At 43.1% G+C, this 27,093-nt stretch overlaps 1 protein-coding gene across 2 annotated transcripts in view; it reads left to right on the top strand.

Moving 5' to 3' along the window:
• Positions 1–20,065, top strand: part of EFL1 (elongation factor like GTPase 1) — a 136,859-nt gene extending 116,794 nt beyond the window's left edge. Inside the window, exons 19-20 of one of the 2 annotated variants that reach the window (XM_060005337.1) lie at positions 4,084–4,268; positions 18,671–20,065. In XM_060005337.1, the coding sequence (XP_059861320.1) occupies positions 4,084–4,268; positions 18,671–18,859 (374 nt within the window). In that variant the 3' untranslated portion in view covers positions 18,860–20,065. Of the gene's footprint in view, positions 1–4,083; positions 4,269–18,670 lie in introns of those variants that run through there. The other variant, XM_060005338.1, reaches the window with a different exon arrangement.
• The last annotated feature ends 7,028 nt before the right edge of the window (positions 20,066–27,093 follow it).

Here is a 27,093-nt window from a genome sequence, read left to right as displayed (position 1 = left end):
TACCGCAAGTGTTACCGACAGTAACAGAAACCACAAGATGAAAGAAAAATCTTCCACCTTGGAAGTCAGCCTATCATTTTTCATTTTCTTTTACCATCTTTGTCTATAATAGTACATTTTGCATAGCTATTATGCATTATGGTAGAGGCAGTTTGATATTTTGCTTTTTACATTTATTATTTGTTTTATAAACACACTTCCATTTGGCTACTTAGTATTCATAATTTTCATTTTAACCTCTGCATAATATCCTATCAATTTGATGTGCTGTAATTTACTTCCCATCATCCCCAAATTGGAAATTCACATTGTTTCCTGTTTGTTTACTATTAGAGAAAACATTGCTGTGGACAGCTGCTTCCTTTCCTAAATTCTGAAAAAAAAATAACATACCTTTAATTGCCAAACTTTCAGCTCTAAAGATGGTAGAATCTGCAGACCAATCTTAACTGCCTATTATGGAAGAAGAAAATATGTATATAAGTATCTGTAATGCCACAAAAGAACAGATTAGGTTCAGTAAAGTCCAAATGGTGAAGATATTATTTCGATCTTGGGATCTCACAGAACACTTTGTGGAACGAGTTGTTTTTGAATGGTCTTTAAATGATGAAAAGGATTTGACTATAAAGCTGGGCTAAGAGTACTCTGAGTTGGAGAAACTGTGAGCTCAGAGTGGAAAAACCTCACACGTGTCCTGTGGGCAGTGAGGGGTTTACCTTGGCTTAGGGTGTAGAGTCTGTGCTCTGTGCTCTAGGATCTGGCAGTTTCAGGAGCTGGAGTGGTGGGTTCCTGCCAGGTCATAGAGGGCCTGGAGTACAGGCTGAGACATTTGTAGTGTAGTCATTAAAAGTGGAGCCCTGATCAAAACCAGTCAGGCAATTAACCTTTCTGTTGCCACTTCTTTCCTGACGGATGCCTCTTCCCTGGTGCCTTGCGTACAGTAGGGCGCACTGTGATCTTCCTTTGAGTGAGTGAACAAATGCCTGAGGTGTTACGACCAGTTGAAGGGGTATCAAAATATTCTGTCAGGGGCCACATGATCAGAAATCCTCATTGATAGGACTGCATTCATTTCTCAGTGCAACCTCAGCAGTGGAGAGGGTCCCTGAGTGCATCCAAGCATTGGACACAGCTGTCATGAGCGCCAAGTGTATTGGAAGGTTTTGTTATAGCTGGTGTCCATTGTTCAGTGATCCATCACTGTGTCCCAGTTTTAAGATTTAGTTTTAGTGGAATTAAAATGGAATGGCCCAAAATTACATGATTAATTACATTCAGTTCCAATTATAATGATTGATCCAAGCCTGCTGGCATGACCCGTGAAGCAGGGGAGGAGCAGCTAGCCTCTGCAGCAGCAGCCAGGCGGCTCGTCCCTGCCGGCCCAGCTCCTCAGAGTCTCGTTGCCCCAATTTACTCATTCTTTCTCTCTCCCCACCCCATTGTTTGGTATTTACTTCCATAAACCACCTTAAAACTTTCCTTAGAGTGAGGTAGAGGAGTAAATAAAGATGACTAGTTCACACATGGTAGCTATTACAGTAAGTTTTTTTTCTCATGAGAATTTTTTTCTCATAAGAATTTTTTTCTCATAAGAATCTCAGGCAAGTCATATGTAACCTAGAGGGGATCGCTAATAAAGACACTAATTATTCTGCTTTTTTCAAGAGCTTTTCAGACTGTACCTAAAATATGGCTTTCAGTTCTAGAAACTGCTTTCCAAAAGCAACGTAAATAAATTGTAGTCGTTCAAATAGGGAAGTGGTCAGGATGGAACAGGAAAGGAAGGTCGTGACAGAGAAAGAGGAGGTGTTCAGACTGGAGAAGAGAAGGCTGAATACTGTCTTCAAGTAGCTTAAAGGCTGATCTGTGGACGAGGGGTTAAACCTGTCCCATAGGACAAAAACTGGGCCTAACGGTTAGAAACTTGGGGCTCAAGAATTGTCTACCAATCAGCGCTGTCCAAAGATGGAATGGCCTGCCCTGGGAGGAAGTGAGTTTTAGACGTATGCAAGCAGAATCTAAATGACTACTGTGGTAGAACTTGACCCCTGAGTTCCCTTCTAGCCCACTGTTCTGTGATTCTCTGACTCTGAGATTTCTAGTGTGAATGACAGGAGAAATGACTTCAAAATTGAGGAGTGGAGTTGCCTTTTGCAATAGGCAATGTATTGTGTCTTAGACACGTTGAATTTAAAAGGAAGTTGCACTCCACCGTGGAGATGCCCTGGCAGCCACAGTCCCAGTAAATGTGGGATTGGAGGTCCAGTGAGAGGCCAGGCTTAGAAACAGAGTCCCAGGAATCCCAGACATAAAGTTAATGATTTAAACCACACAAATGAGAAATGAATGGGCTTTCTGAAGGGAAAGTTTGTTTGGAGAAGGGTATTGAGCCTCAAAGAATACTCTTAGGAAGAAGTCATACATTTAAGAATTATTGTAGTAGACAGTAAGTAGAATGATGGTTGTTAGAGGGCCAGGGGTCAAAGGAAGGTGACACTAAGATTGAAGAGATTTGTCAGAGAGGGTGTTGATCAGTAGCTGCAGAAACCGCAGAGAAATCGGAGAATGAGGATTGAGAAAAAGACATTTAGGATAGGAATATGAAAATTATTGTGAAATTTCAAGGAAGCAGCTTTAATAGAGCTCAGGGCAACCGGTGGAGCCTGGGTGTTAAAGAAAGAGCACACAGTGAAGACACGAGAGGCGGTCCCTTAGGGCTTGTGGGGCAGGAAGAAGGCGAAACTGTGGAGGCGGGCGCGGGAGTGGGGAAGAGGACAACTGTACCTGTCATCACTGGTGGAATTTGTAATTTATTTGTTTTGATGCTAAGCCAAGAGATGCAGAAGGCCCTCCGGGGGTTTTAAGGTTTTTTTAAAATTTTTAAGCCTTGCGACACAATGGGTTTCCTGGCATTTGTTTTCCTTTATCCTTCCCAATAACCACCACCAGGGGGAAATCTGAGTCAGAGAGAAAAGTTTGCCCTGTGTCCTCAGTGCCTAGTGTAAAAAATAAAAAATAAGTAAGGTGGGTGGCATCCGCACCAGATCACCACCCAGTTTTTTAGGACGGAGGGCAGAGTCCAGAGCTCAGTGTGGTAGTCAGAGGAGACTTGCACTCTGCTTCACAGCAATGTGTAAATTTTTAAGGAGAATATATTTATAGACCACTTACGTAATTAAAATTATTTTTTTCTAAATGGAAGGTGAAAGTGGGGGCTTTAATGAGTGTACCCATTAGCTAAAGCAAGTTTCTTCCAGTTGTCTGTGATCTCCAGTTTATCTCTGTTCTCTGCAGTCTGTTCTGCTTACTAGCTGAATGGATAGTCTGAGCACCCAGAGGCAGTCATACAGAAGCCAGTCAGAGGGGAAGGGGTCTCCCTCGTGAGTGGAAGAAAGAATTGTGCCTAAAGATGAAATAAAAGTGCTAGCCAAGAGGATTTGCTAGAATTCCTGTGACGTGGCGGTAAAAATTGTTACCAGACATTAAAGATTCCAGACTATCAGTCTTCAGGTAACAAAACCCTTATATTTATACCACTGAGATAGTATCAGCTTAAAACAAATACAAGCAAGCATGTATATATGTGCGGCTTTAATTTTTAGTATAAAAATGTCCTTGAGCCAGTTGATTGCTTACTAGTCCCAAATAGCTTGTCATCATGATAGTTATCATCACATTAATAATGTCTTGAAATTATTAGAATATTTTAACATTTGCAAAGCTCAGTCACCCTCTTCTCGTTGGATTTCAGACCCAAAGACACCTCGTAGTGAAATTATATCGAAAGGTCCTTTTAAAGTCTCCTGCTTCTCACACTGTGTTGAGGGGATTGTCCTTGGGTAAAGCAGTTTGGGGTGATTTCACCTTTTGTTATCATTTGTTTCTAATTTTTCTATAATTGTCATGCTTTACTGTTTAAATAAACACTTGAAAATTTCCCATGCTTCTGTAAACCAAAATTATTGGGAACAAAGTTAATCATTAGTTGATTGTTAACAGGGTACAGGAGTAGTCCCATCTTTGTGTCGCTCAAGACATGTAACCGGTCAATGAATTTAAAAGGTGTATGTGGCTTTGCAGGTCGGGTTTATGCGGTCTTGTCAAAGAGAGAAGGTCGAGTGCTACAAGAGGAAATGAAAGAGGGGACGGACATGTTCATCATCAAGGCTGTGCTGCCCGTGGCCGAAAGCTTTGGCTTTGCTGATGAAATTAGGAAGAGGACAAGTGGCCTGGCCAGCCCGCAGCTGATATTTAGCCACTGGGAGGTAAGAATCCAAATCCTCGTTCCTTCCTTTGCATCTACGGATGTGCTTCCTTATAGATGGCGCCAAGAGTAGCAGACGACTTCCCAGGCCATGTGGCCTTCCTCTGGCTCTGCTCAGTCAAATGGACAGGACAAAGCAGATGGCATTTTTTCATCCAGATTGAATGAGCCTTAGGTTATATGCGCTTTGTAATACACACACACATATATATTCTTTTTTTTTTTCATTTGATGTAAAATTTAAGACAGAACATTTAATCCCTTTTTTCCCTCCAAAGGTAATATTGTAGATAAGAAAACCACAGATATTTTGAAAGTGAAACTTTAAGGTATTGTTTCTTCTGGGGAAAAAGTACTTCTAGCATTTAAAGGCAAACAGTTATGCTTCTTACAAGGGGCACCTTTAAATTATTACGTGTTACATATTCTTCAGTCCCCATTATAGAGATTCGAGGCTCCTGTGGCTTTCAAGTGTTGTGGAATAAAATGGCTCATCAAAACACTTCAGTGTCAGTGTAGGGAAAGGTAGGTGAAAGGCAAACCTTATCTGTAATCAGAAATGCAAACTTAACAGGTCCACATTGCTTGGGAGAGAAGACAAGATTGTGAACACGTTGTTTTTTAACTTAGGTCAAGAAAATAATAACAAGAAAGGACGGGGAGGTCAGACCGGCCTTTGTGAACAGATCCTGAAAGCAGCTAAGGAGGAGAGAAGGACATTGGGTTGGAGGGTGCCTGTGTGAGAAGCAGTGAAGGAAAGCTGTAGGGCATGAGCAGAAAGCAATGTGTTATGTTTCAAGACAAAGCCTGAAGGTCAGGAATAGCATTCTTAAACTGTAGGTTGTAAGTTTGAAAGGTGATTTTAAGAAAGTTCTGTTGTCACTGTTTACAGGGAACCTAAGTAACTTCACATTATTCTCTTGTACCGTGGAGGTGTATAGTTTAGTGGAAGGAGCATTGACTTTGGTGTTGAGAAGTCCTGGTTTCAAATATTAATTCTGCCACTTATTTGGACAAATTGTGGAACCTCCCTGAGTTTGTTTTGCCCCTGAGATATAAGGTATATGGAATATCTAGCCTAGTGCCTGACACTGGTAGGCCCTCCCTGGCATGAAGATTGTTTTCTTGTCAACATTCTTAGAGTCCTTGTCATGTTCCTTTTGGCTCTCTCTCAGCAGTGTGGCATTGCACTCAACTTCACACAAATCCAGACTTTTTCCTTAAACTATTTATAAACAAAGCTCATGGTTTGGGTTCAGTGCTAAGCTCTTTTTACTCCTTTCACTTTCTTTAGCCAGCTGGGTCCCTTTCTCTAGAATGCTTCCAACGAGCAGTTTAAATTTAGACAGTATAGAGGAATGGGAATAATTGAGGGAGAACTTTCTCTTTAAAATGAATTCTATAGTCAAGTGAATCTGGCAAAGTAAAGAAAGGTGACACTTCAGCAAAACTAACTTTGGACAGGGCAAATTTGATTTTAGTTGGGCAAGTTCATATCATCTAAATTGATACAAGTGAAGTTGCTAGTCCAAAACACTCCACTGTGTCTGCTTCTCCTTGAAAAGAGAAAGTTACGTTCTTAGTACTTGATAGAACTAAAGTTAATGTTGTTCTGATTTAGGTTACATTTTTTTGGTTGTCAGTACAAACTACATTTTAACACTGATTTACTATGAAATTTTTCTTGCATCTTTTTCTAGAAACTAAATGATGTTTTGATGGTTTTATTGGCCTATATCTGAATAGATGCCATTGCTGTACTTCATTATGTAGAAAACAGTAGCACAAAACATTTAAGTTATTTGTTAATGCCCACACTTATGGGGTAGTAGTTTCCCACTTATCCAAACGTCTAGCTTTTTGGTTTTGCTTTTTGGCACTCAACTTTTACATAAAAACACAAACCAGTAAGAAGTAGAAGGAATGGATTTATAAAGGCAACTTCTGAAGAACTATGTCTATAGTGTAAATATATTACTGATGTTCCTAATGAAAAACATTAGCGTTATCCCCCACGTGTTTTAGTGACCAGACGTGTGATTACAGGACAGTGCAGCTAAATGATGCTTAGAACTGAAGAGAGACTTATTCCACTTCAAAGTAATGACCTTGAGAAGTGAAACACTTTCTTCATTCGTGCTGCCATTGCTGAAAACTGCCTTCAGAACTTGCAGCTCATGCTTCTGAATATCTTAGAGATGACAAGTCGTCCATCTCATTCAGATGGCCTTGAGAGTAGAAGGATGTGTGCTCACTCCCTCTTGCGAGAGCACTGGAATTACAACTAACTGCTGAACAGCCATCGACAGGAAGATACTGGAACTCACCAAAAAAGATACCCCACAACCAAAAGACAAAGGAGAAGCCGCAATGAGATGGTAGGAGGGGTGCAATCACAATAAAATCAAATCCCATAACCGCTGGGTGGGTGACTCAAAACTGGAGAACAAATATACCACAGAAGTCCACCCACTGCAGTGAAGGTTCTAAGCCCCACCTCAGGCTTCCCAACCTGGGGGTCCGGCAACGGGAGGAGGAATACCTAGAGAATCAGACTTTGAAGGCTAGCGGGATTTGATTGCAGGACTTCGACAGGACTGAGGGAAACAGAGACTCCGATCTTGGAGGGCACACACAAAGTAGTGTGCACATCGGGACCCAGGGGAGGGAGCAGCGACCCCATAGGAGACTGAACCAGACGTACCTGCTAGTGTTGGAGGGTCTCCTGCAGAGGGGGGGGCGGCTCTGTCTCACCATGAGGACAAGGACACTAGCAGCAGAAGTTCTGGGAAGTACTCTTGGCATGAGCCCTCCCAGAGTCTGTCATTAGCCCCACCAAAGAGCCCAGGTAGGCTCCAGTGTTGGGTTGCCTCAGGCCAAACAACCAACAGGGAGGGAACCCAGCCCCACCCATCAGCAGACAAGTGGATTAAAGTTTTACTGAGCCCTGCCCACCAGAGCAACAACCAGCTCTACCCACCACCAGTCCCTCCCATCAGGAAACTTGCACAAGCCTTTTAGATAGCCTCATACGCCAGAGGGCAGACAGCAGAAGGAAGAACTACAATCCAGCCTGTGGAACAAAAACCACATTCACAGAAAGACAAGATGAAAAGGCAGAGGGCTATGTACCAGATGAAGGAACAAGATAAAACCCCCAGAAAAACAACTAAATGAAGTGGAGATAGGCAACCTTCCAGAAAAAGAATTCAGAATAATGATAGTGAAGATGATCCAGGACCTCGGAAAAAGAATAGAGGCAGAGATCGAGAAGATGCAAGAAATGTTTAACAAAGACCTAGAAGAATTAAAGAACAAACAAACAGAGATGGACAATACAATAACTGAAATGAAAAATACAGTAGAAGGAATCAATAGCAGAATAACTGGGGCAGAAGAACCATAAGTGACCTGGAAGACAGAATGGTGGAATTCACTGCCACGGAACAGAATAAAGAAAAAAGAATGAAGAGAAATGAAGACACCCTAAGAGACCTCTGGGACAACATTAAATGCAACAACATTCACATTATAGGGGTCCCAGAAGGAGAAGAGAGAGAGAAAGGACGTGAGAAAATATTTGAAGAGATTATAGTTGAAAACTTCCCTAACATGGGAAGGCAAATAGCCACCCAAGTCCAGGAAGCGCAAAGAGTCCCAGGCAGGATAAACTCAAGGGGAAACACACCGAGACACATAGTAATCAAATTGACAAAAATTAAAGACAAGGAAAAATTATTGAAAGCAACAAGGGAAAAACGACAAATAACATACAAGGGAACTCCCATAAGGTTAACAGGTGATTTCTCAGCAGAAACTCTACAAGCCAGAAGGGAGTGGCATGATATATTTAAAGTGGTGAAAGGGAAGAAGCTACAACCAAGATTACTCTACTCATCAAGGATCTCATTCAGATTTGATGGAGAAATCAAAAGCTTTACAGACAAGCAAAAGCTAAGAGAATTCAGCACCACCAAACCAGCTCTACAACAAAGGCTAAAGGAACTTCTCTAAGTGGGAAACACAAGAGAAGAAAAGGACCTACAAAAACAAGCCGATAACAATAAAGAAAATGGTAATAGGAACATACATATTGATGATTACCTTAAATGTGAATGAATTAAATGCTCCAACCAAAAGACACAGGCTCGCTGAATGTACACAAAAATAAGACCCATATATATGCTGTCTACAAGAGACCCACTTCAGACCTAGGGACACATACAGACCGAAAGTGAAGGGATGGGGAAAGATATTCCATGCAAAAGGAAAATCAAAAGAAAGCTGGAGTAACAATACTCATATCAGATAAAATAGACTTTAAAATAAAGAATGTTACAAGAGACGAGGAAGGACACTACATAACGATCAAGGGATCAATCCAAGAAGAAGATATAACAATTATAAATATATATGCACCCAACATAGGAGCACCTCAATACATAAAGCAGCTGCTAACAGCTATAAAAGAGGAAATCAACAGTAACATAATAATAGTGGGGGACTTTAACACCTCACTTACACCAATGGACAGATCAACCAGACAGAAACTTCATAAGGAAACACAAGCTTTAAATGACACAATAGACCAGATAGATTTAATTGATATTTATAAGACATTCCATCCAAAAACAGCAGATTACACATTCTTCTCAAGTGCACACGGAACATTCTCCAGGGTAGATCACAGCCTGGGTCACAAAGCAAGCCTCAGTAAATTTAAGAAAATTGAAATCATATCAAGCACCTTTTCTGACCACAACGCTACGAGATTAGAAATCAATTACAGGGGAAAAAAATGTAAAAAACAAACACATGGAGGCTAAACAGTACGTTACTAAATAACCAAGAGATCACTGAAGAACTCAAAGAGGAAATCAGAAAATACCTAGAGACAGGTGACAATGAAGACATGACTATCCAAAACCTATGGGATGCAGCAAAAGCAATTCTAAGAGGGAAGTTTATAGCAATACAGTCCTACCTCAAGAAACAAGAAAAATCTCAAATAAAAAATCTAACCTTACACCTAGAGGAGCTAGAGAAAGAAGGACAAACAAAACCCAAGGTTAGTAGAAGGAAAGAAATCATAAAGATCAGAGCAGAAATAAATGAAATAGAAACAAAGAAAACAATAGCAAAGATCAATAAAACTAAAAGCTCGTTCTTTGAGAAGATAAACAAAATTGATAAACCATTAGCCAGACTCATCAAGAAAAAGAGGGAGAGGACTCAAATCAATAAAAGTAGAAATTAAAAAGGAGAAGTTACAACGGATACCACAGAAATACAAAGCATCCTAAGAGTACTACAAGCAACTGTGCCAATAAAGTGGACAGCCTAGAAGAAATGGACAAATTCTTAGAAAGGTATAACCTTCCAAGACTGAACCAGGATGAAATAGAAAATATGGACAGACCAATCACAAGTAATGAAATTGAACCTGTGATTAAAAATCTTCCAACAAACAAAAGTCCAAGACCAGATGGCTTCACAGGTGAATTCTATCAAACATTTAGAGAAGAGCTAACACCCATCCTTCTCAAACTCTTCCAAAAAATTGCAGAGGAAGGAACACTCCCAAACTCATTCTATGAAGCCACCATCACCCTGATGCCAGAATCAGACAGACGTACTACAAAAAAAGAAAATTACAGACCAGTATCACTGATGAATATAGATGCAAAAATCCTCAACAAAATACTAGCAAACAGAAATCAACAACACATTAAAAGGATCATACACCATGATCAAGTGGGATTTATCCCAGGGATGCAAGGATTCTTCAATATAGGCAAATCAATCAATGTGATACACCATATTAACAAACTGAAGAGTAAAAACCATACGATCATCTCAGTAGATGCAGAAAAAGCTTTTGACAAAATTCAACACCCATTTATGATAAAAACTCTCCAGAAAGTGGGCATAGAGGGAACCTACCTCAACATAATAAAGGCCATATATGACAAACCCACAGCAAACATCATTCTCAATGGTGAAAAACTGAAAGCATTTCCTCTAAGATCAGCAACAAGACAAGGATGTCCACTCTTGCCACTGTTATTCAACATAGTTTTGGAAGTCCTAGCCACAGCAATCAGAGAAGAAAAAGAAATAAAAGGAATACAGATTGGAAAAGAAGAAGTAAAACTGTCACTGTTTGCAGATGACATGATACTATACATAGAGAATCCTAAAGATGCCACCAGAAAATTACTAGAGCTAATCAGTGAATGTGGTAAAGTTGCAGGATACAAAATTAATGCACAGAAATCTCTTGCATTCCTATATACTAATGATGAAACATCTGAAAGAGAAATTAAGGAAACACTCCCATTTACCATTGCAACAAAAAGAATACCTAGGAATAAAGCTACCTAGGGAGATAAAAGACCTGTATGCAGACAACTATAAGACACTGATGAAAGAAATTAAAGATGATACCAACAGATGGAGAGATATACCATGTTTTTGGACTGGAAGAATCAATATTGTGAAAATGACTCTACTACCAAAGCATTCTGCAGGTTCAATGCAAAGCCTATCAAATTACCAGTGGCATTTTTTACAGAACTAGAACAAAACATCTTAAAATTTGTACGGAAACACAAAAGACCCTGAATAGCCAAAGCAATCTTGAGGGAAGAAAACAGAGCTGGAGGAATGAGACTCCCTGACTTCAGACAATACTACAAAGCTACAATAATCAAGATAATATGGTACTGGCACAAAAACAAGTATAGATCAGTGGAACAGGATAGAAAGCCCAGAGATAAACCCATACACCTATGGTCAGCTAATGTATGACAAAGGAGGCAAGGATATACAATGGAGAAAAGGCTGTCTCTTCAATAAGTGGTGCTGGGAAAACTGGACAGCTACGTGTAAAAGAATGAAATTAGAACACTCCCTAACACCATACGCAAAAATAAACTCAAAATGGATTAAAGACCTAAATATAAGACCGGACACTATAAAACTCTTAGAGGAAAACATAGGAAGAACACTCTCACAGAAATCACAGCAAGATCTTTTTTCATCCACCTCCTAGAGTAATGGAAATAAAAACAAAAATAAACAAATAAATGGGACCTAATGAAACGTAAAAGCTTTTGCAGGGCAAACTACAAACAAGACGAAAAGACAACCCTCAGAATGGGAGAAAATATTTGCAAACGAATCAACAGACAAAGGATTAATCTCCAAAATTTATAAACAGGTCATGAAGCTCAGTATTAAAACAACCAGTCCAAAAATGGGCAGAAGACCTAAATAGACGTTTCTTCAAGGAAGACATACAGATGGCCAAGAAGCACATGAAAAGCTGCTCAACATCACTAATCATTAGAGAAATGCAAATCAAAACTACAACGAGGTATCACTTCACACCGGTTAGAATGGGCATCATCAGAAAATCTACAAACAACAAATTCTGGAGAGGGTGTGAAGAAAAGGGAACCTCTTGCACTGTTGGTGGGAATGTAAATTGATACAGCCACTAGGAAGAACAGTATGGACGTTCCTTAAAAAACTAAAAATAGAATTATCATATGACCCAGAAATCCCACTACTGGACATATACCTAGAAAAAAACATAATTCAAAACCACACATGCACCCCAGTGTTCATTGCAGCACTGTTTACAATAGCCAGGTCATGAAAACAACCTAAATGCCCATCGACAGACGAATGGATAAAGAAGATGTGGTACATATATACGGTGGAATATTACTCAGCCATAAAAAGGAACGAAATTGGGTCATTTGTAGAGACGTGGATGGATCTAGAGACCGTCATACAGAGTGAAGTAAGTCAGAAAGAGAAAAACCAATATAGTATATTAACGATATATGTGGAACCTAGAAAAATGGTACAGATGAACCGGTTTACAAGGCAGAAATAGAGAGACAGATGTAGAGAACAAATGTATGGACACCAAGGGGGGAACGTGGCGGGGGGTGGGTGGTGGTGGTGGGATGAATTGGGAGATTGCAATTGATATGTATACACTAATATGTATAAGATGGATAACTAATAAGAACCTGCTGTATAAAAAATAAATAAAATTCAAAAAAGAAAAGAAAATGTCCTTGATCAGCACTGGTGCAGAAAACTGGGTTATAGTATGTTTGGTCAGAACAAAGAGCGTGTAGGTTAAGTGATCCCCGGGGTTCTCTGTAAATACAGATCTAAAACATATTCAGAGCTCTTATAATGGCATCATTATTGGAAGAATTATATATTTGAATTCATTTATTCTATTGTTTGTTTAAAATACCTCATTTTATTTTTTTATATGAATTTATTTTTTAATTTAAATTTTTGTCTGCGTGGCGTCTTCGGGGCTGCGTTGGGTCTTTGTTGCTGCTCGCGGGCTTTTTCTCATGGCGAGCGGGGGCTGCTCTTCGTTGCGGTGCGCGGACTTCTCATTGCGGTGGCTTCTCTTGTTGTTGGAGCACGGGCTTCAGTAGTTGTGGCTCGCAGGCTCTAGAGCACAGGCTCAGTAGTTGTGGTGCCCAGGCTTAGTTGCTCCGCGGCATGTGGGATCTTCCCGGGTCGGGGCTCGAACCCATGTCCCCGGCATTAGCAGGCAGATTCTTAACCACTGCGCCACCAGGGAAGTCCCCTCATCATTTTGTAGTCACCCTTTTCCTTGAAAGTGACTTTATAAAGCACATTTTTTTAAAGATCTATAAACTAAACTTCTCACCATTTGCCAATTGTCAGCTATATTCTGGAAACAGATAAGGCTGCTCTATCAAAAGGATCTCAAAGTGGAGTGGCTCAAATTAAGCAGAAGATTCTCTTTTGAGTCTCAGGAGGCAGTCCAGGGCTGGTGTGCAGCTCACTGTGGAAGGAGCCCAGGCTTCTGCTCCTTTGCTGCCTTTCTCAACACTTGGATGGTCCAGAGTGGCTGTTTCACCTCCTACTGTCACCTCTGCATACCGGCCATTAAGAATAGGCAATGGGAAGAGGACATACTCCGTTAAGAGGGCATAGTCCCGTTAAGAGGATGCTGCCCAAGTCCATTGCCCAGAACACATCATCCCGCCACATCTAACAAGGCTCCATCTGACAAGGAGGCTGGGCAATATAGTCTTAACTCATTCAGGAGTCAGCAAACTATGACCCATTACCTGTTTTGGTAAATAAAATATACTCAGATATAGCCATACCCATTCATTTACGTATTTTATATGGCTGCTTTCAAGCCGACTTGAGTAGTTACAACAGAGACCATGTGGCCCACAGTCTAAAATATTTACTGTCTTGAGCTTTATAGAAAATGTGTGCCTACCGACCCCTCCCCCCAGAACCTAGGTCATCTGTATGCCCACCTGAAATACTAATACCAAAGAAAAAGAGGATAATAAGTATTTAGGAACAGCTAATATAAAACAGCAAAGTTTTACAAAGCAGGCAGTTTTTGTCAACGTGAAAACCATGGTGGTTTTTCAGTCTCCTTTCTTTCTCAAAATTAAAAAAAAAAAGGGCGGGGAGGCTGAAAGTTAATCTGACATACTTAGTAGTAGTTTTAAAAATATATTCGTTTTTGACTTAGTTACAGCTAATCATTACAAATCCGCCCTTTAATAAATAACTTGAGAGAAAAATGTAGTCAAGGAAAGTTTGCTCCAGTTTTGTACCATCCTTCTGTCATCCCCTTGCCACCTGTCATGGTCCTGTTCCCAAAAGCTTCAAATCTTTTGAAAGTCTAGAAAACTACATTATAATTAAGTGTCATTGATCTGATCTTTTCTGGCTGTCTCAGTTTTCCCCCATAGTTAGGTTTAGAAATAACACAGTTGTTGAGATCTGGCTTCTCACTCCAAGGCACTTTTTTTCATTTGTATTCTACCACACCATGTAATTTACAATCAAGAGCTTTTGAGAGAAAGTGCTTCAAAAAATAGAGAAAATAAAATTACAGGCATTTTCCATGAGGAAACCTTTGAAGTCAGCAATCTCATAATTTCTCTTTCTATGTTTTACCCTTCTATGAAAAAGGAAGAAAAGGAGCTAATAACAGACACAGAAGGAAAAATATTACCAGCCAGTGCTGATCTACATGTATGTCAGCATAGCCTCAAGACTCGCTGCCGAGGGGTGGGCTAAAGTTCACGTTAGGGTAAGGGAGAAGTGATCACAATCGCACTGAAGAAGTGTATTTTGGACATGGTGTTTGCCACCTGCCAGCCATAACCATAGGGAAAATTGGGCAAAGTATTGAAAGAGAGCTCCCAAAGCTTTTTTCTTCTAGGCTTTTTTTTTTTTTTTTTTTTTTTTTTTTTGTAGTAATGCTCAGGGCAACAGCTAGCACTTGGGTGCCTTTCTTCCTGTGAGTTAGAAAATGGCATCCTCTTTAGGCTGTGGAGTTGCCAAAAAAAAAAACATTCTCACTGTAGGCACGTGAATTCTGGGTGAGCCAGTTAGAAGAAAGCATCTTTTCTTCCAAACTGATAGCAAGCTCTGCTCTGTCGCCTCAAGGATGCCTTTCTGTGGAGCATCAGCTGGATAGCCTTTGGGGTGGCCTTGTCATCACCCCACTGGGAAAATTCAAAATGACCCTAACACGGTCAGGTGGGACTGGACCAGGCCAGTCACTTTCTGGTATAGTGTACCCCATTGCCCCTTTTCTGAGACTTTGTGTGGCATGTCGAGGCAAGAAGCTTCCAGATGTCCACACAGATACAGGAGGAGTGAAGGTGAAAACAGCAGCTGCCCGTGCTGGACAGAAGAGATGTGGGCAGTTGACCCGCATCGGGTCGAGTCCCCCGGGCAGCTGGAGATGGGCACAGAAAGCGGCCCTGGCGGCTCGGGAAACAAACTGAGCAAACCTCAGAAATATACACTGAGGGCCCAGGCGAAACTGGACCCTTCTGAAGCTCTGAAGTTACATTTTTGAAAAGAGGACACTCTGGCCTTCAGTTGGCCAGTCTGAGTCTGATATCTCCCAACTAACACCTCACTTATTTCTCTTTATAAAATGTGTCACCTTTTTTTAACTGGATTAAAGATGTGTTCACTGCTACCACTGAGACCTGCTAAGAACATGTGGCTTCTTTATATTCTATGATGGGTTTATCATCCAACTAGTTAGAGGAGGGCACTGATAACTGGCTTAAAACTAGTCTCTTACAAGTATAGTCTTTGTGGATGACTGCCCACGTAAATGTTCCATTTCCTGACTTTCTTCTGCCCCTCTCTAAGCAAGAGGGGGCCTTCTGTGGAAAGGGGGAGGGGAGCCTCAGCTTCACCCCAGTACCCTAGATCCTCAGTGGCTTTGGCCGGGAAATGGCTTGACTGGTCCAGCCCCATCTGGCTGCTGGGGCCAGTGTGGTGGCACCAACCAGTTTCAGGAATCTCTCCTACCAACCACTTGTCTCTAGCCACAAAATCCCCACCCGCAGCTGCCTTTGTCCTGCCCCCAGGCTTCCACCAGCCTCTCAGCACCCTTGAATCCACTCACCGGTGTGTGGGAACTTGCAGGTCCGCAGCATCACCCCACTACTCTGGTACCGTGTCACATTAGACTTGGGGGTGGCAGGGCCCCAGCAACCTGCTAATACTTGGCTAATGGCACCTTGGAGATTTTGCTTATCCTCTGTAGACGTATACCCTGATGACACTTGTGTCCTCATACCTAGCATGTCATCCTCCTTCAGCCTGAGGGCACCGGTCTGTGCTTTGACACACTTAGGAGGTTGTGACATGTGGTTGTGGCTGGGGGTGGTGGAGGAGAGTGGCAGACAGGTCTCCAGAGGTGACTGTGGAAGCAAAGGGATTCATCTCCCGGGGACAGAACGCAGTAGCAGTTCTTTGAGTGGGTCTGTTTTTCCAGCCACAATAGGCTGGTGGTTCATAAGAGCACGCAGAGACACTACCCACTTTCCAGACTCGCCCCTTCCACTTCCATTCAACTGTGCTTGCGCTTGTAGCCCTAGTCTTGAATTCAGCAGTGTCAGAGAGTGGTGATGTGCTGTTACTGGATCCCTGGCATGACTTGACATAAATTGATGATCTCATTTAGCCCTCGTACAATCATAGGAGATTAGGACTTTTAATATTACACCTTTACAAACGAGAGAACTAAGGCACAAGATGCCTTTAAGTAACTTGCCCCAGTCATGCAGATCTGACTTCAGCACCAGCACCGTCAACCCCTGCGTTACATTCGCTCCAGCCTCCGCGCCTGCCTTGGATTTAGAGATGTGCCAAAGCCTTCCTGGGTCTGGGCTTACACACAGACTCCCCTACCAGCCCCGGGTAACCGTCAGTCTGCATTCTATGTCTGCGGTTCATCTCTTCTGGACATTTTATACAAACGGAATCATATAATATGTAACCTTTTGTGTCTGGCTCCTTCCACTTAGCATACTGCTTTGGAGGTACATCCACATTTAGCATGTATCAGTGTTCTTCGTATGGCTGTGTAACAGCCCGTTGTATGTACTGTATACCATAGTTCGTTCGTCCATTGATGGACCTTTAGGCTTTTCCACCTTTTGGCTGTTGTGAATAGTGCTGCTGTGTTCTTGCGTGTATATGTATTGATACTTGTTTGAGTTCCTATTTTCAGTCCTTTGGGGTATATACCTATGAGTAGAATTGCGGAATCGTATGATAATTCTGCGTTTAACTTTTTGAGAAACCGCCAGACTTTTCCACAGTGGCTGTAGCGTCTTACATTCTTATCAGCAGTGCATGAGGCTTCCAGTCTCTCCACATCCTCACCAATGCTTTTTTTCCATTTTTTTTTTTTAAATAGTCATCCCAGTGGGTGTGAAGTGGTACCTCACTGTGGTTTTGATTTGAATTTCCTTCATGACTGATAATGTTGAGCATCTTTTCAGTTGCTTGTTGGCCATTTGTATATCCTTTTTGGAGACGTGTCTATTCAAGTCCTTTGCCCATTTTTTATCGGGTTGTTTGGGGTTTTTTGTTGTTGAGTTCTAAGAGTTCTTTATATATTCTGAATATCAAATGTCTTTTTAATTTACTTATTCTCGCTTCAGCAGTTTTCTGTTTAACCTACCCACTGAGTTTCTTTGTTTTTTTTTAATTTTAATGTCTAAAATTTTAATTTCTGGGATTTCTAGTTCTTTCTTTTTCACAAATGCCTAATGTATTGTGGATGCTATTCCCCACCCCCATCTCCTTTATTTCTTGGAGGATTTTTAAATGAACTCTCTAGAATTTTCTCTTCAGATTACCTTATTATCTCTATTTGATTATTCATTCTCCCTTTTGTTGAGTCTGGCACCTGTCTTTCATGGTGCTGGATTTCCTTTTGTCTTCTGTATATCTTACTGGTAGGGTCATTTTCAGCAGGAATCCTCTCCTCCTCTGTCCTCCTGAGTGCCGTAGCTCTAACTGTAGCATTTGCAGTGGCTCAGCTTGGTGCCTTCACCAGTGTGGATGGTGCAGGACAACAGACTCAGCACAGGCCGAGTCTGATCTTCAGAAGGTGACGGCTTTTATCTCATGACCTGCAACTCATTTTCAGCCACAGCCCTGGGCAGACATGGTTATTCCAGCTCCAGAGAAGAGTGGATGGTTCTGGTCCCCACACACCTGGTTTATGTGGCTTTGGGCCCATCCTAAGTGGGCAGTAAAAGCCTGGCCCTCCTGGTGCACAGCTATCTTGGCTCCCTATGGGAAGTGGTTGGGGCTTTTGCCCTCACATATTACTGTGGCTCTCTTCTCTCCCTCCAAGAACCTCTCCCTTCCTGGTCCACAGAAATTTCCTTTTCTTGTGTTGAAGAGTGACTATTATAAAATAAATTTTTCTTTCATTTCTGCATTTTAAATTGAGAGTGTTGGGATTTGAGACCACTTGAGAAATAGCACCTCCTTCCTCCCAATTGAGAAGTAAGAAAAAACAACGAAAAGAACAAGGCATATAAAAGTCAGAATCTCATTGTTATTACTGATAAAGCTGATCTTGTGGAATGTGGTCTTCATCTGTAGGCAATACCGAGCTCCTAATACTGCACTGAATTTTGGAGCAAAAAGCTCAGAATAATCAAGAATGGACTTACATGTGTTGGTCTTTGCTGAGGACAAAGGCAAAATTAGTGAAGTGACACTGATACCCAGGTATATCCTAGTGAAAGGGAGAGTTTTTTCTATTACATTATTCAAAGTTAATAGTTTTCTTACTTAGTGTTATGTAAAGGCTCTAGGAGTAAAGAATAATATGTATGTCACAAGTTTTGTTGAATCTACTTCCATTTGTCCATACCGCCTGTGATCCTTCGTATTTGTTTATTACCATTTCTAGCAAGCTTAACTCTTCATTGCTTCACTTTTATTCTTAAGCTAAGACTGTATGAGTTGGCATTTGAGATGAAAGTACACTTGTCTAATCTAGCACATTCTGTCACCTTCTTTTACAAGGTCATTCCCAGCGACCCCTTCTGGGTACCAACCACTGAGGAGGAGTATTTGCACTTTGGGGAAAAGGCTGATTCTGAGAACCAGGCCCGGAAGTACATGAATGCGGTACGAAAGCGGAAGGGTCTTTATGTGGAAGAGAAGATTGTGGAGCACGCAGAAAAGCAGAGGACCCTCAGCAAAAATAAGTAACTACCACTGGTGGCAGATTCTTCTCTTTGTAATAAGTTAGGAAGTATCACCCAGGCTTCGATCCTGGGAGAATTCCTTTATGCTGCATCATCTCTGTGCATTCACTTTCAGTAAATTTGATCCATATCATATTTTAAAGAGGGCGTTCCAAAATGTTTTTGTAATTGGTTCTGGTACAAGGCAAGAAGTGATAAATATTGCAGTGGTGCCTTCTTCCTACCCTATGTATAACCCCTTGGCAGCAAGACTTGTGCTGTGATGAGGGCAACCTGCTAAGTGCCAGGGGCAGGGTGTGCAGATCCCCCAGTGGGCTGGGTCCTCTACACTGAGCACCCACCCTCTGCCTGTCATCAGAGTGTCGCTCTTCTGATTACATCCTCCACTTAAACATACTTCATATTTAATCATTGAATCACAGCATTTAACATCATTTGGAGAGACCGCATACTCGAGAGACCAGCTGCCTTTAGGTTAGTTAAACCAAGTCACTGTTACAGCTGATTCATCTTGCTACACATCTTTCTTTATTTGTGTAGCAAACCAATGTAATGTTCAACTGTTGGCCTTTAAACCTTCTGTTTTTACACTCCCTCCTAAATTGCATCACTCATATTTAAATAAATGTTAATTAAAGTTATGCCCTATACCTTTTTCTTTTTTTAAAAAAAAAGGTAAATTTCTATAATTCTCTCGGCTGTTTCCTCTTAGCCTTACTGAAGGGATATTAGCTAATATGATGAGATTATTGCCTTGATTGTAAATACTTTCCCTAAGTCTCCTCAGTTGCCTCATTCAGGAAGATCCCCATATAAGGTACAAATGCAATCCAGTCAGTAATAGATTTTGTAATTTTTGATGTTGTGCTAATATCTTTTATAGCCACTTAAAAGAAGGATTCTTTTTCAAAACACCTAAAATTATCAGACCAGGCTTGAAATGCTATTAATGTTTTTTTGTTTGTTTGTTGTTTTTAATAAACTGTCATTCTTTTTTTTTTTTTTTTTTTTTTGCGGTGCGCGGGCCTCTCACTGTTGTGGCCTCTCCCGTTGCAGAGCACAGGCTCCGGACGCGCGGGCTCAGTGGCCATGGCTTACGGGCCCAGCCGCTCTGCGGCATGTGGGATTTTCCCAGACTGGGGCACGAACCCGTGTCCCCTGCATCGGCAGGTGGACTCTCAACCACTGCGCCACCAGGGAAGCCCTAAACTCTGTCATTCTTAGTACCAGAGCCCTGGCATATCTGGTCAAGTCTAATTGACCCAGACTTTGGGGAAAATGTAGCTAGATAATTCACTGTCTAAGTGGAACAGATACTGATATCTGAATTAATTTAGGAGAGTTATACCACATATTGGTTTATCTGAAAACTTTGATAACACAGGAAAAGCTAGCACATCGATTTATAGCATTTGTAAATCATATCATTCAAACTGCCAGATGTGCTATAAAAAGTATTCTTAGACTATACACTTTATCAGCAAATGCTACAGTTAATAGAGAAAAGAGGCATAACCCAGAAAGGGTCGGAGCTCTTTCTGCATTCGCTTGGGCTCTGCCAGATGTGCTGGTGTGGGGAGGTGGCGTGTCAAGTTGATCGATTGCCTCTCTTCCTTCTCCACGTTTGGAGACAACAAGAAGCAGGAATGACCACGAGCAGGCAGGCCAAGGGCTATAGCTAATCTGCCATGCGAGTAATCTGCTGTGGTGTGTAGTTGGTGACGGGGCCCCAGCCATGGATACCCCGTCCATGTGTGACAGCATAGTGAGACTGTCTCTACTTCGTGTCCCTATGGCATGCTCAGACCCTAGCCTCAGTGTACTGAATTCAGTGGAAGTGAACCAAGGAGTTATCAGTCCCAAAGTGGGATGGGGGTGTTCCTGTTCTTACATAGGGATTGGTTTCTGGCAGTCATTTACAGACAGGCCTCAGGGGCAGTGAGGAAGCCACAAAATCAAGACCCTCACTCCTGCAGGATTCTTGGCATTGAGGTCCTGAGGTCTCAGAGGACAGGCATAGGCAACATCAACCTAATGCCTTTTCCAAGGCAACCCCAGGGCACAGGTGGGCCAGGGGTGTGGGGTCTGGAAGGGTCAGAGTTTTCATAGACTTGAGGGGAAATACCCATCTCCTATTATGACCCTGGGTGTATGGAGTGGCGGGGTGTGGTGTGTGTGTGTGTCTGTGTCTGTGCAGAGAGGGAGAGAGAATTACGGATCCTCACACCTGTTGTATGGGAATAGGAGTAGGAAATCATTACGGCCTCGTAGAAGTTACATTCACAGCCCATGGTCCCATATCTCATTTAGTTGCACCTCTGGGTAAGCCCTGCTCTGAGTACATCACAAAAGGATTCCAGGGACTGTTGCCTGATGTGTGTTAGGTCAGGGAAATCATCAACAGAAGCTGAATCTTCACTATAGCAGAGGACGAGGTGAGGATGTGGGCCATCTTTATATTTATGATATTTATATTCTGTGCCTCAAACTTAGGTGAAGCTGCCAGTGTCCAAGATTCAAAATCATTATCTATATGGCTCAGGTTTATGGCTGGTAAGTTTGGAAAAATAATTGATTTCAGAAATCAGATTTAAAAAATTAGATTAACCTGTGCTCTTGGAACTGGGACTAGGGAACTGGATAAGAAATTTCCCTTCTCTCCTGTCTTACAACAACAAATAAGGCCCAGAGCCATAGAAGGCTTGTCCTGGAGCCAAAGCCCTCCAGGTGAATGGATTATTAAATCCCAGAATTAGAAGGTGTGCCATTGTGAAGCAGTCCAAGTAATCCTTTCTTTTTAAGGCAAAGAGCACTTTAAACTTCCTAAGCTAGAAAAAAAAGATAAAATTAATAATAAAAGCCAAGAATTTAGATCAGATTCTAAAAACAGGATTATGAATGTCAACCTAAAAACATAAACCAGACCACGGGAGTAAGAAGACTTTCCTTTGATCCTGTTCCATAGACAGAACCCGCGGCACAGAGAGCATCTTCTCGCAATTTAGGAATGAGCGGTGGGGAGGCTTCTCACCTTGTGGCATGTCTGCCCTGCAGGGAACGAGCAGAGCCATATGCCGCAGACTCCAGGGAAGCAAGGGAGCACCGACCAGAGGAGATGGGAGGGAGGAGGGGGCGGAACACGAGGAAGGGCTCTGGAAGTGAAGGGGCCAAGGCCCTCCCAGCTTGGCCATTCCTGGCCCAGGGCTGGAAAGCCAGAGACTTGATCTTGAGTCACGGGGATGGGGTTTCTCCCAGCCCATGTGTCCCCTCCCTCCGGTGTTCCTGAGGAAGTTCCAGAGGGCCAGGCAGTTGTATTCCACCCCGCACCTCGGCCTCAGGGCTGGGAGCGCTGGGAACGCACGTTTGCTTTGGGGGTTGCCCTTTGCACATCTCTGCCAGGCCTTTGGGTCTGACAGATTATTTTGTATGATTTTGGTTCGTGGCAAAAGGTGTAGCAGCTTTAATTCTGTCCCAGATTTCGTGTGATTTCTCATAAACAAACAGCCTTTCTTGTCCAATTTAAAAGGCCTTTTTACCACAGCTGCAACTTTTACCTTTTTGCAAATCAGTGATCTTGAAGAATTTTTATGTCTTAATTTTGAGTGACCATTTGAAGCATATTTTTCCAAAAAGTTATCTGTTGTCTTTTTGAAAAAGTAAAAAACGTTTCTGTGAACCACAGAGCCCTGATATCATCAGACAGTACCACAGCGGGGTCAGGAGCAGGGAGACAAGAGCTTAGGGTCCTGTCACTCCTACCTGGGTGACCCTGGGCAAGTCTCTGGAAGCCTTACATCCCTCAGATGTAAGGTGGTCGGTAATTTCTCATGTGGAAGGGATTGTTGGGAGGAGGAAACAAAATAACCCATGTTAGGACACAGTACCTGGTGTATCGTGCCCAATGTATTAAAAGCAATTATCATTGCTTTTTTATTTTTATTACAATCCTGAGGCAGTGCACATGCACGGAGAGGGAAGATACCTCAGTTCAGGCTGATTACGCAATCAGTTGATCTGATAAGACAAAAATTCAGGCTGCGTATTTCACTTTTCTTTTTCTCTAGTGAGGTCTTCCCATCCCGCTGAGCTCGAGCGCTCTGGACCTAAAGTGGGGAGGGCGGCAGGACTCGAAATTCCAGGGGTGCTTGCTTTCTGGTTTCTTCACTTTCCTTGGTCTTTCCTTCAGGTCAGGTTTTACACTGTAGCCAGCGCCCCTTGTCAGATTATGTACTGTCCCCAAAGCATAGCAAGTGGGATCGGCCAGCCCCGAGGCCCTTCGCTTTGGGGACCGCCGTACAGTTGGCCTTTGGACAGTGACCGATTCTGCTTAAGGCCAAGCCAGATAAGCTTGCCTACGGGCTCCCCTTCATCCATCCTTCGTGAACCCGCGGCAGCCAGTGCTTCCGGCTGGAACGGGAGCTACAGGAAAGTGGGAGGGCTAGGCCCAGCCGAGATGTCAGCTTCCTGGGTCTCCGTGTGGTCTTCCCAGCTCCTGAAGCCCCCCCTGCGCCAACTCCCCTTCCTGCCCCTCTGCTTCGGAGGCAGCACTCAGGGCCGCTCTGGCCCTCGCCACGGGCCTGGCCTGCCCCACCTGGGACGTTTGAACGTCACTGTGCTCTGCTCCCACCACAGCCTGCTGTCTTCCCAACTCTGGGAAGCTCTGACTTACCACGACTCTGCCAGCCACCATTTCCTTCCACCTTTTTACCCTCCACAGGCTTTACTTTCTTTTCTCCCCGGCCTGGTCCCCAGGCAGCCACATCCACCGAGCAGAACCGTCCCTGTGCAGACCTGCTCTGCTCAAGGCACTGGTGTTGCCTTTGTGGCCAGAGCCAGGGCTTCCTCCAGCCAGCCCTCTGGGCTGCTCCAGTACCTCTGGCACAGGGGCCCATTCCTTCCCCTTTTCAAAGAGCGGGTGGGTCAAGAGAGCCTTGGAGAAAGCAGTTCATGGACCGGTGACGCTGCCGTTACTCGGGAACGGGCTCCCCGGGGAGCCCACCGTGGGGGGAGGCCTGGCGCCCAGCAGAATTGGGTGCAGCGGGAGGAACTTGAGCAGCAGGGGCTCCTGCTCTGGCCACTAAGTGCACAGCAGCATCCACAAGGGACAGGAATGATCCAGAACCTTCTAGGAAAGTGACTGGGCTTCAAGGCTGGTGGGAGAAGGATGCATGGTAGCTGAGCTGACCCTGCCCTGATGAGACATCTGGAGACAATGGATCCTCCGGAGATTGTCTCTGAAGGCCTGGTCTACAGGGGCCACCACTGCAATCATCCCCTCCTCCCCCCACCTGGACAGTCCCCCTTGCAGGATTCCTGCTGCTGTAGAGAAGCTCGAGGCAGAGGGGACAGAGGACCAGGGAGTTGCCCTGGACCAGACCCCGAGAATGGAAGCCAGGTTGTAGCAAGTCCTTTGGCAAGGGACCTGAGAGGTGGGTAGTGACCTTTTGTTAAATTGGCTCCCCCTCTGATAGTGACCTGTTGGATCCCATGTTTGGGCTATTCACATCTATAGTAGTTCTTGGCTGTTTTCTCCTGTGCAGTACCCAGTAGACAAAAGCCTAGAAATAACACCCTGCTTTTCTTTGGGGAAACCACCTCATTCCTACTTGGTCCGTGAGGTTGGAGTGGGTTTGACCTCACCACACCTGCATGTGACACAGGATGGGACAGTTGGTGTATTCAAGTCCCTTGGCCTCTTTGGAATGGATGAGAGACCAATTTCTGAACAATTTTGAGCATCTAAATTCTGTACCTTAAACCAAAGCTATCCCTGGACTTTTCAGGTACACGAGGCAGTAAGTTTCCTCGCCTTTTTCTGTCGAAGTCAATTTGAGTTGACTTAAAATCACAAGCACTGAACAGCCTTGACCAATACAACACCTTTGATCCTGACACCCTCCTCTGCTCAAGAATGTCTTGTGGTTCCCGCTGTCCCCCCACCTTCACCCTGTGTCCTTCCCATCTCTTAAAGCCTGGGCCCAGTGCCATCTCTATTAGGATGTCACCTTTCTCATTGCCAACCAAATGAGCTTATCTTTTTCTGACGCCCATAATATTATTTGCATCTCTTTTATGGTACTCAGGGCATTCTGGTAAGTGTGGTTTGGGTACAGATCCTGCCCCATTTACTTATGTGAAAGCTTGAAGGTGAAGATTTTTTATACCATCTGTGCCTTGCACATAGTAGATGCTCAGTAAATCCTGGTGGAAGTGTGTGGATTAGCCTAAGAGTGTACACTTAGTCACGTAGAACCACACTGAGAACATAGTTCTCCTGGCTCTCTTCCAGTGTTTCTGGAATGCCACACTTCCTCCTTCCTGAGAGAGAAGCCTTAGTGGCGTGGATGTGTCCAAGAGCAGTGCTTCTCAAAGTGTGGTCCCCAGACAGCATCACCTGGAAGCTTGAGGGAAATGCAAATTCTCGGCCCCCGCCTAAGACCTCCTAAATCAAACTGGGGTGGGCTCAGTAAGCTGTGTTTTCACAAGCCCTCCAAGTGATTCCGATGCATACTTCAGTTTGAAAACTACCGCCATAGAGATTTCAGTTGACAACTATTTAAAATTATACTTTGCTCTTTTCGAAATTTATCTTAACTTCTTCGTGATTTACAAGTGGAAATGCACACTCTACATCTTAAGTCTAACTTTAAGTAAAATTTGCAAGGCCTCATTTGGATACTTAACTTTCTTCCACCTTACAGTAGATATGGAAACTCTTTAACTCTTTCCAAGTGTGTACACTGTTCTTTTAGGATTGGGAGACGAAAGGTCAAAGGAGAGAACTCACCAAAAAGTATTCATCCATATGGTGTTCATTCTGGACAGAACATTTTTGGAGGAAGAAGTTATTTGCCTTTCAAACCCAGAAGGAGCAAAGAAAGGGAGGAACCAGCTCAAAGATCTGGGGCACTTATAAATGGACTTTTAAGGTGAGAGGATTGGATCAAACTGGAAAGGTTGTTTGAACATCAGATTTAGATGTTTCTTTTTTTATTTGCCCTCATTCAAAATTTTTTAAAAAAGCAAGAAAGAAAAAAGAAGTAACCTTATGAGATGTCTAGTTATGAATGTTTACTTCCCTTCTTTTATCTTTTTTTTTTTTTTTTTAAAGAGTGTCTAGAAAAACCAGGGCTGGGAAAATTCTTCTGTTAAGTGTATCACATGAGATCATTGAAAATACACACTTTTCATTTTCTATGCTACCCTTTCCAAAGACATTTTCGTATATTAAACAACTGCACTTTCGAGCCTGTCAGTCAGAGGTGAATTCATTTGGCTGTTTTCAGAGGCTTTGAAATGTTTTAAAATTGCTGCTGCCGCCACCTTCAATGCTTCAAAATAAATAGGATGTAGCATTTGGAATGGAATTTGATGTAGAAGAGGCGTGCTTCCTGGTCAAATATTTCTCCAAAGAAGGCAAAAGTACCCTCAAGTCTTTCTGAGTCTTTTGAGACTCTCCCTGGGCTTCTCTCTTGGAGAGCTAACTCCCTTCCCCAGAAAAGGTTAATATTTCTTAAGTGATGTGCAAGGATCCATCCAGCCTGGAGGGATCACTGTGCTGACGGCCCTCTTCATACAGGACCTCCTGCTGCTTCCTCCTTTCCCCCAAATGCTGCAGGAGGCTCCCAGGGGGTGGGTTTGGGGGCTAGGGGGTCTCACACAGGCCCCCAATCAGACCCGCTTTCCCTGGGCACTGCTCTGTGGGCTCCCTTTCCTCTGAAGCCGTCACTTCTTTGCTGCCTCTCACCTGCACCCCAGTCCCCTGCCAGCTGCTGCCACCGCTCACTGAGCCATGCTCCTGCCACGGCTGCAGAGATGGAATTTTTCCGCCTCTTCCTTTCTGTGTCGTTATGTCGGAAAGGCCTCAAAGCAGTGGGCCCTGGTGTCCTGGAGTTTTGAGTGAATCAACTCCTTGGCACCTTGCTCTCCAGCAGATCAGACAAGTGTCCCTGAGGTCTAGCTTGGGATGGATTCAATTGGCCGTCACTGGCTGTACTCAAAATTGTTACCCTCTTCTGCTACCTACTCGACCAATTGTGTTTGCTGCCTTCTTACAGGATGTTTCTCTCCAAGAAAATTCCCCAGATCCCCTACAAATAGCTTGGTCGATCTCCTTGTCATACCCATAGCTCCTTCTAAGGAGACCCACACTGCCATTATGTTTTGTAATATGTTGGTAGCCGTGGCAGAATGCCATTGAATCCATCCGTAGTTTGCAGCAGGGTGAGATCTGAGAAG

This window comes from Delphinus delphis, chromosome 2, assembly GCF_949987515.2.
Source record: "Delphinus delphis chromosome 2, mDelDel1.2, whole genome shotgun sequence".
In the NCBI taxonomy this organism is placed as follows: Eukaryota; Metazoa; Chordata; class Mammalia; order Artiodactyla; family Delphinidae; genus Delphinus; species Delphinus delphis.
The sequence above is the reverse complement of the archived record's forward strand: the minus strand, read 5'-3'. Positions and strand labels throughout refer to the sequence as shown.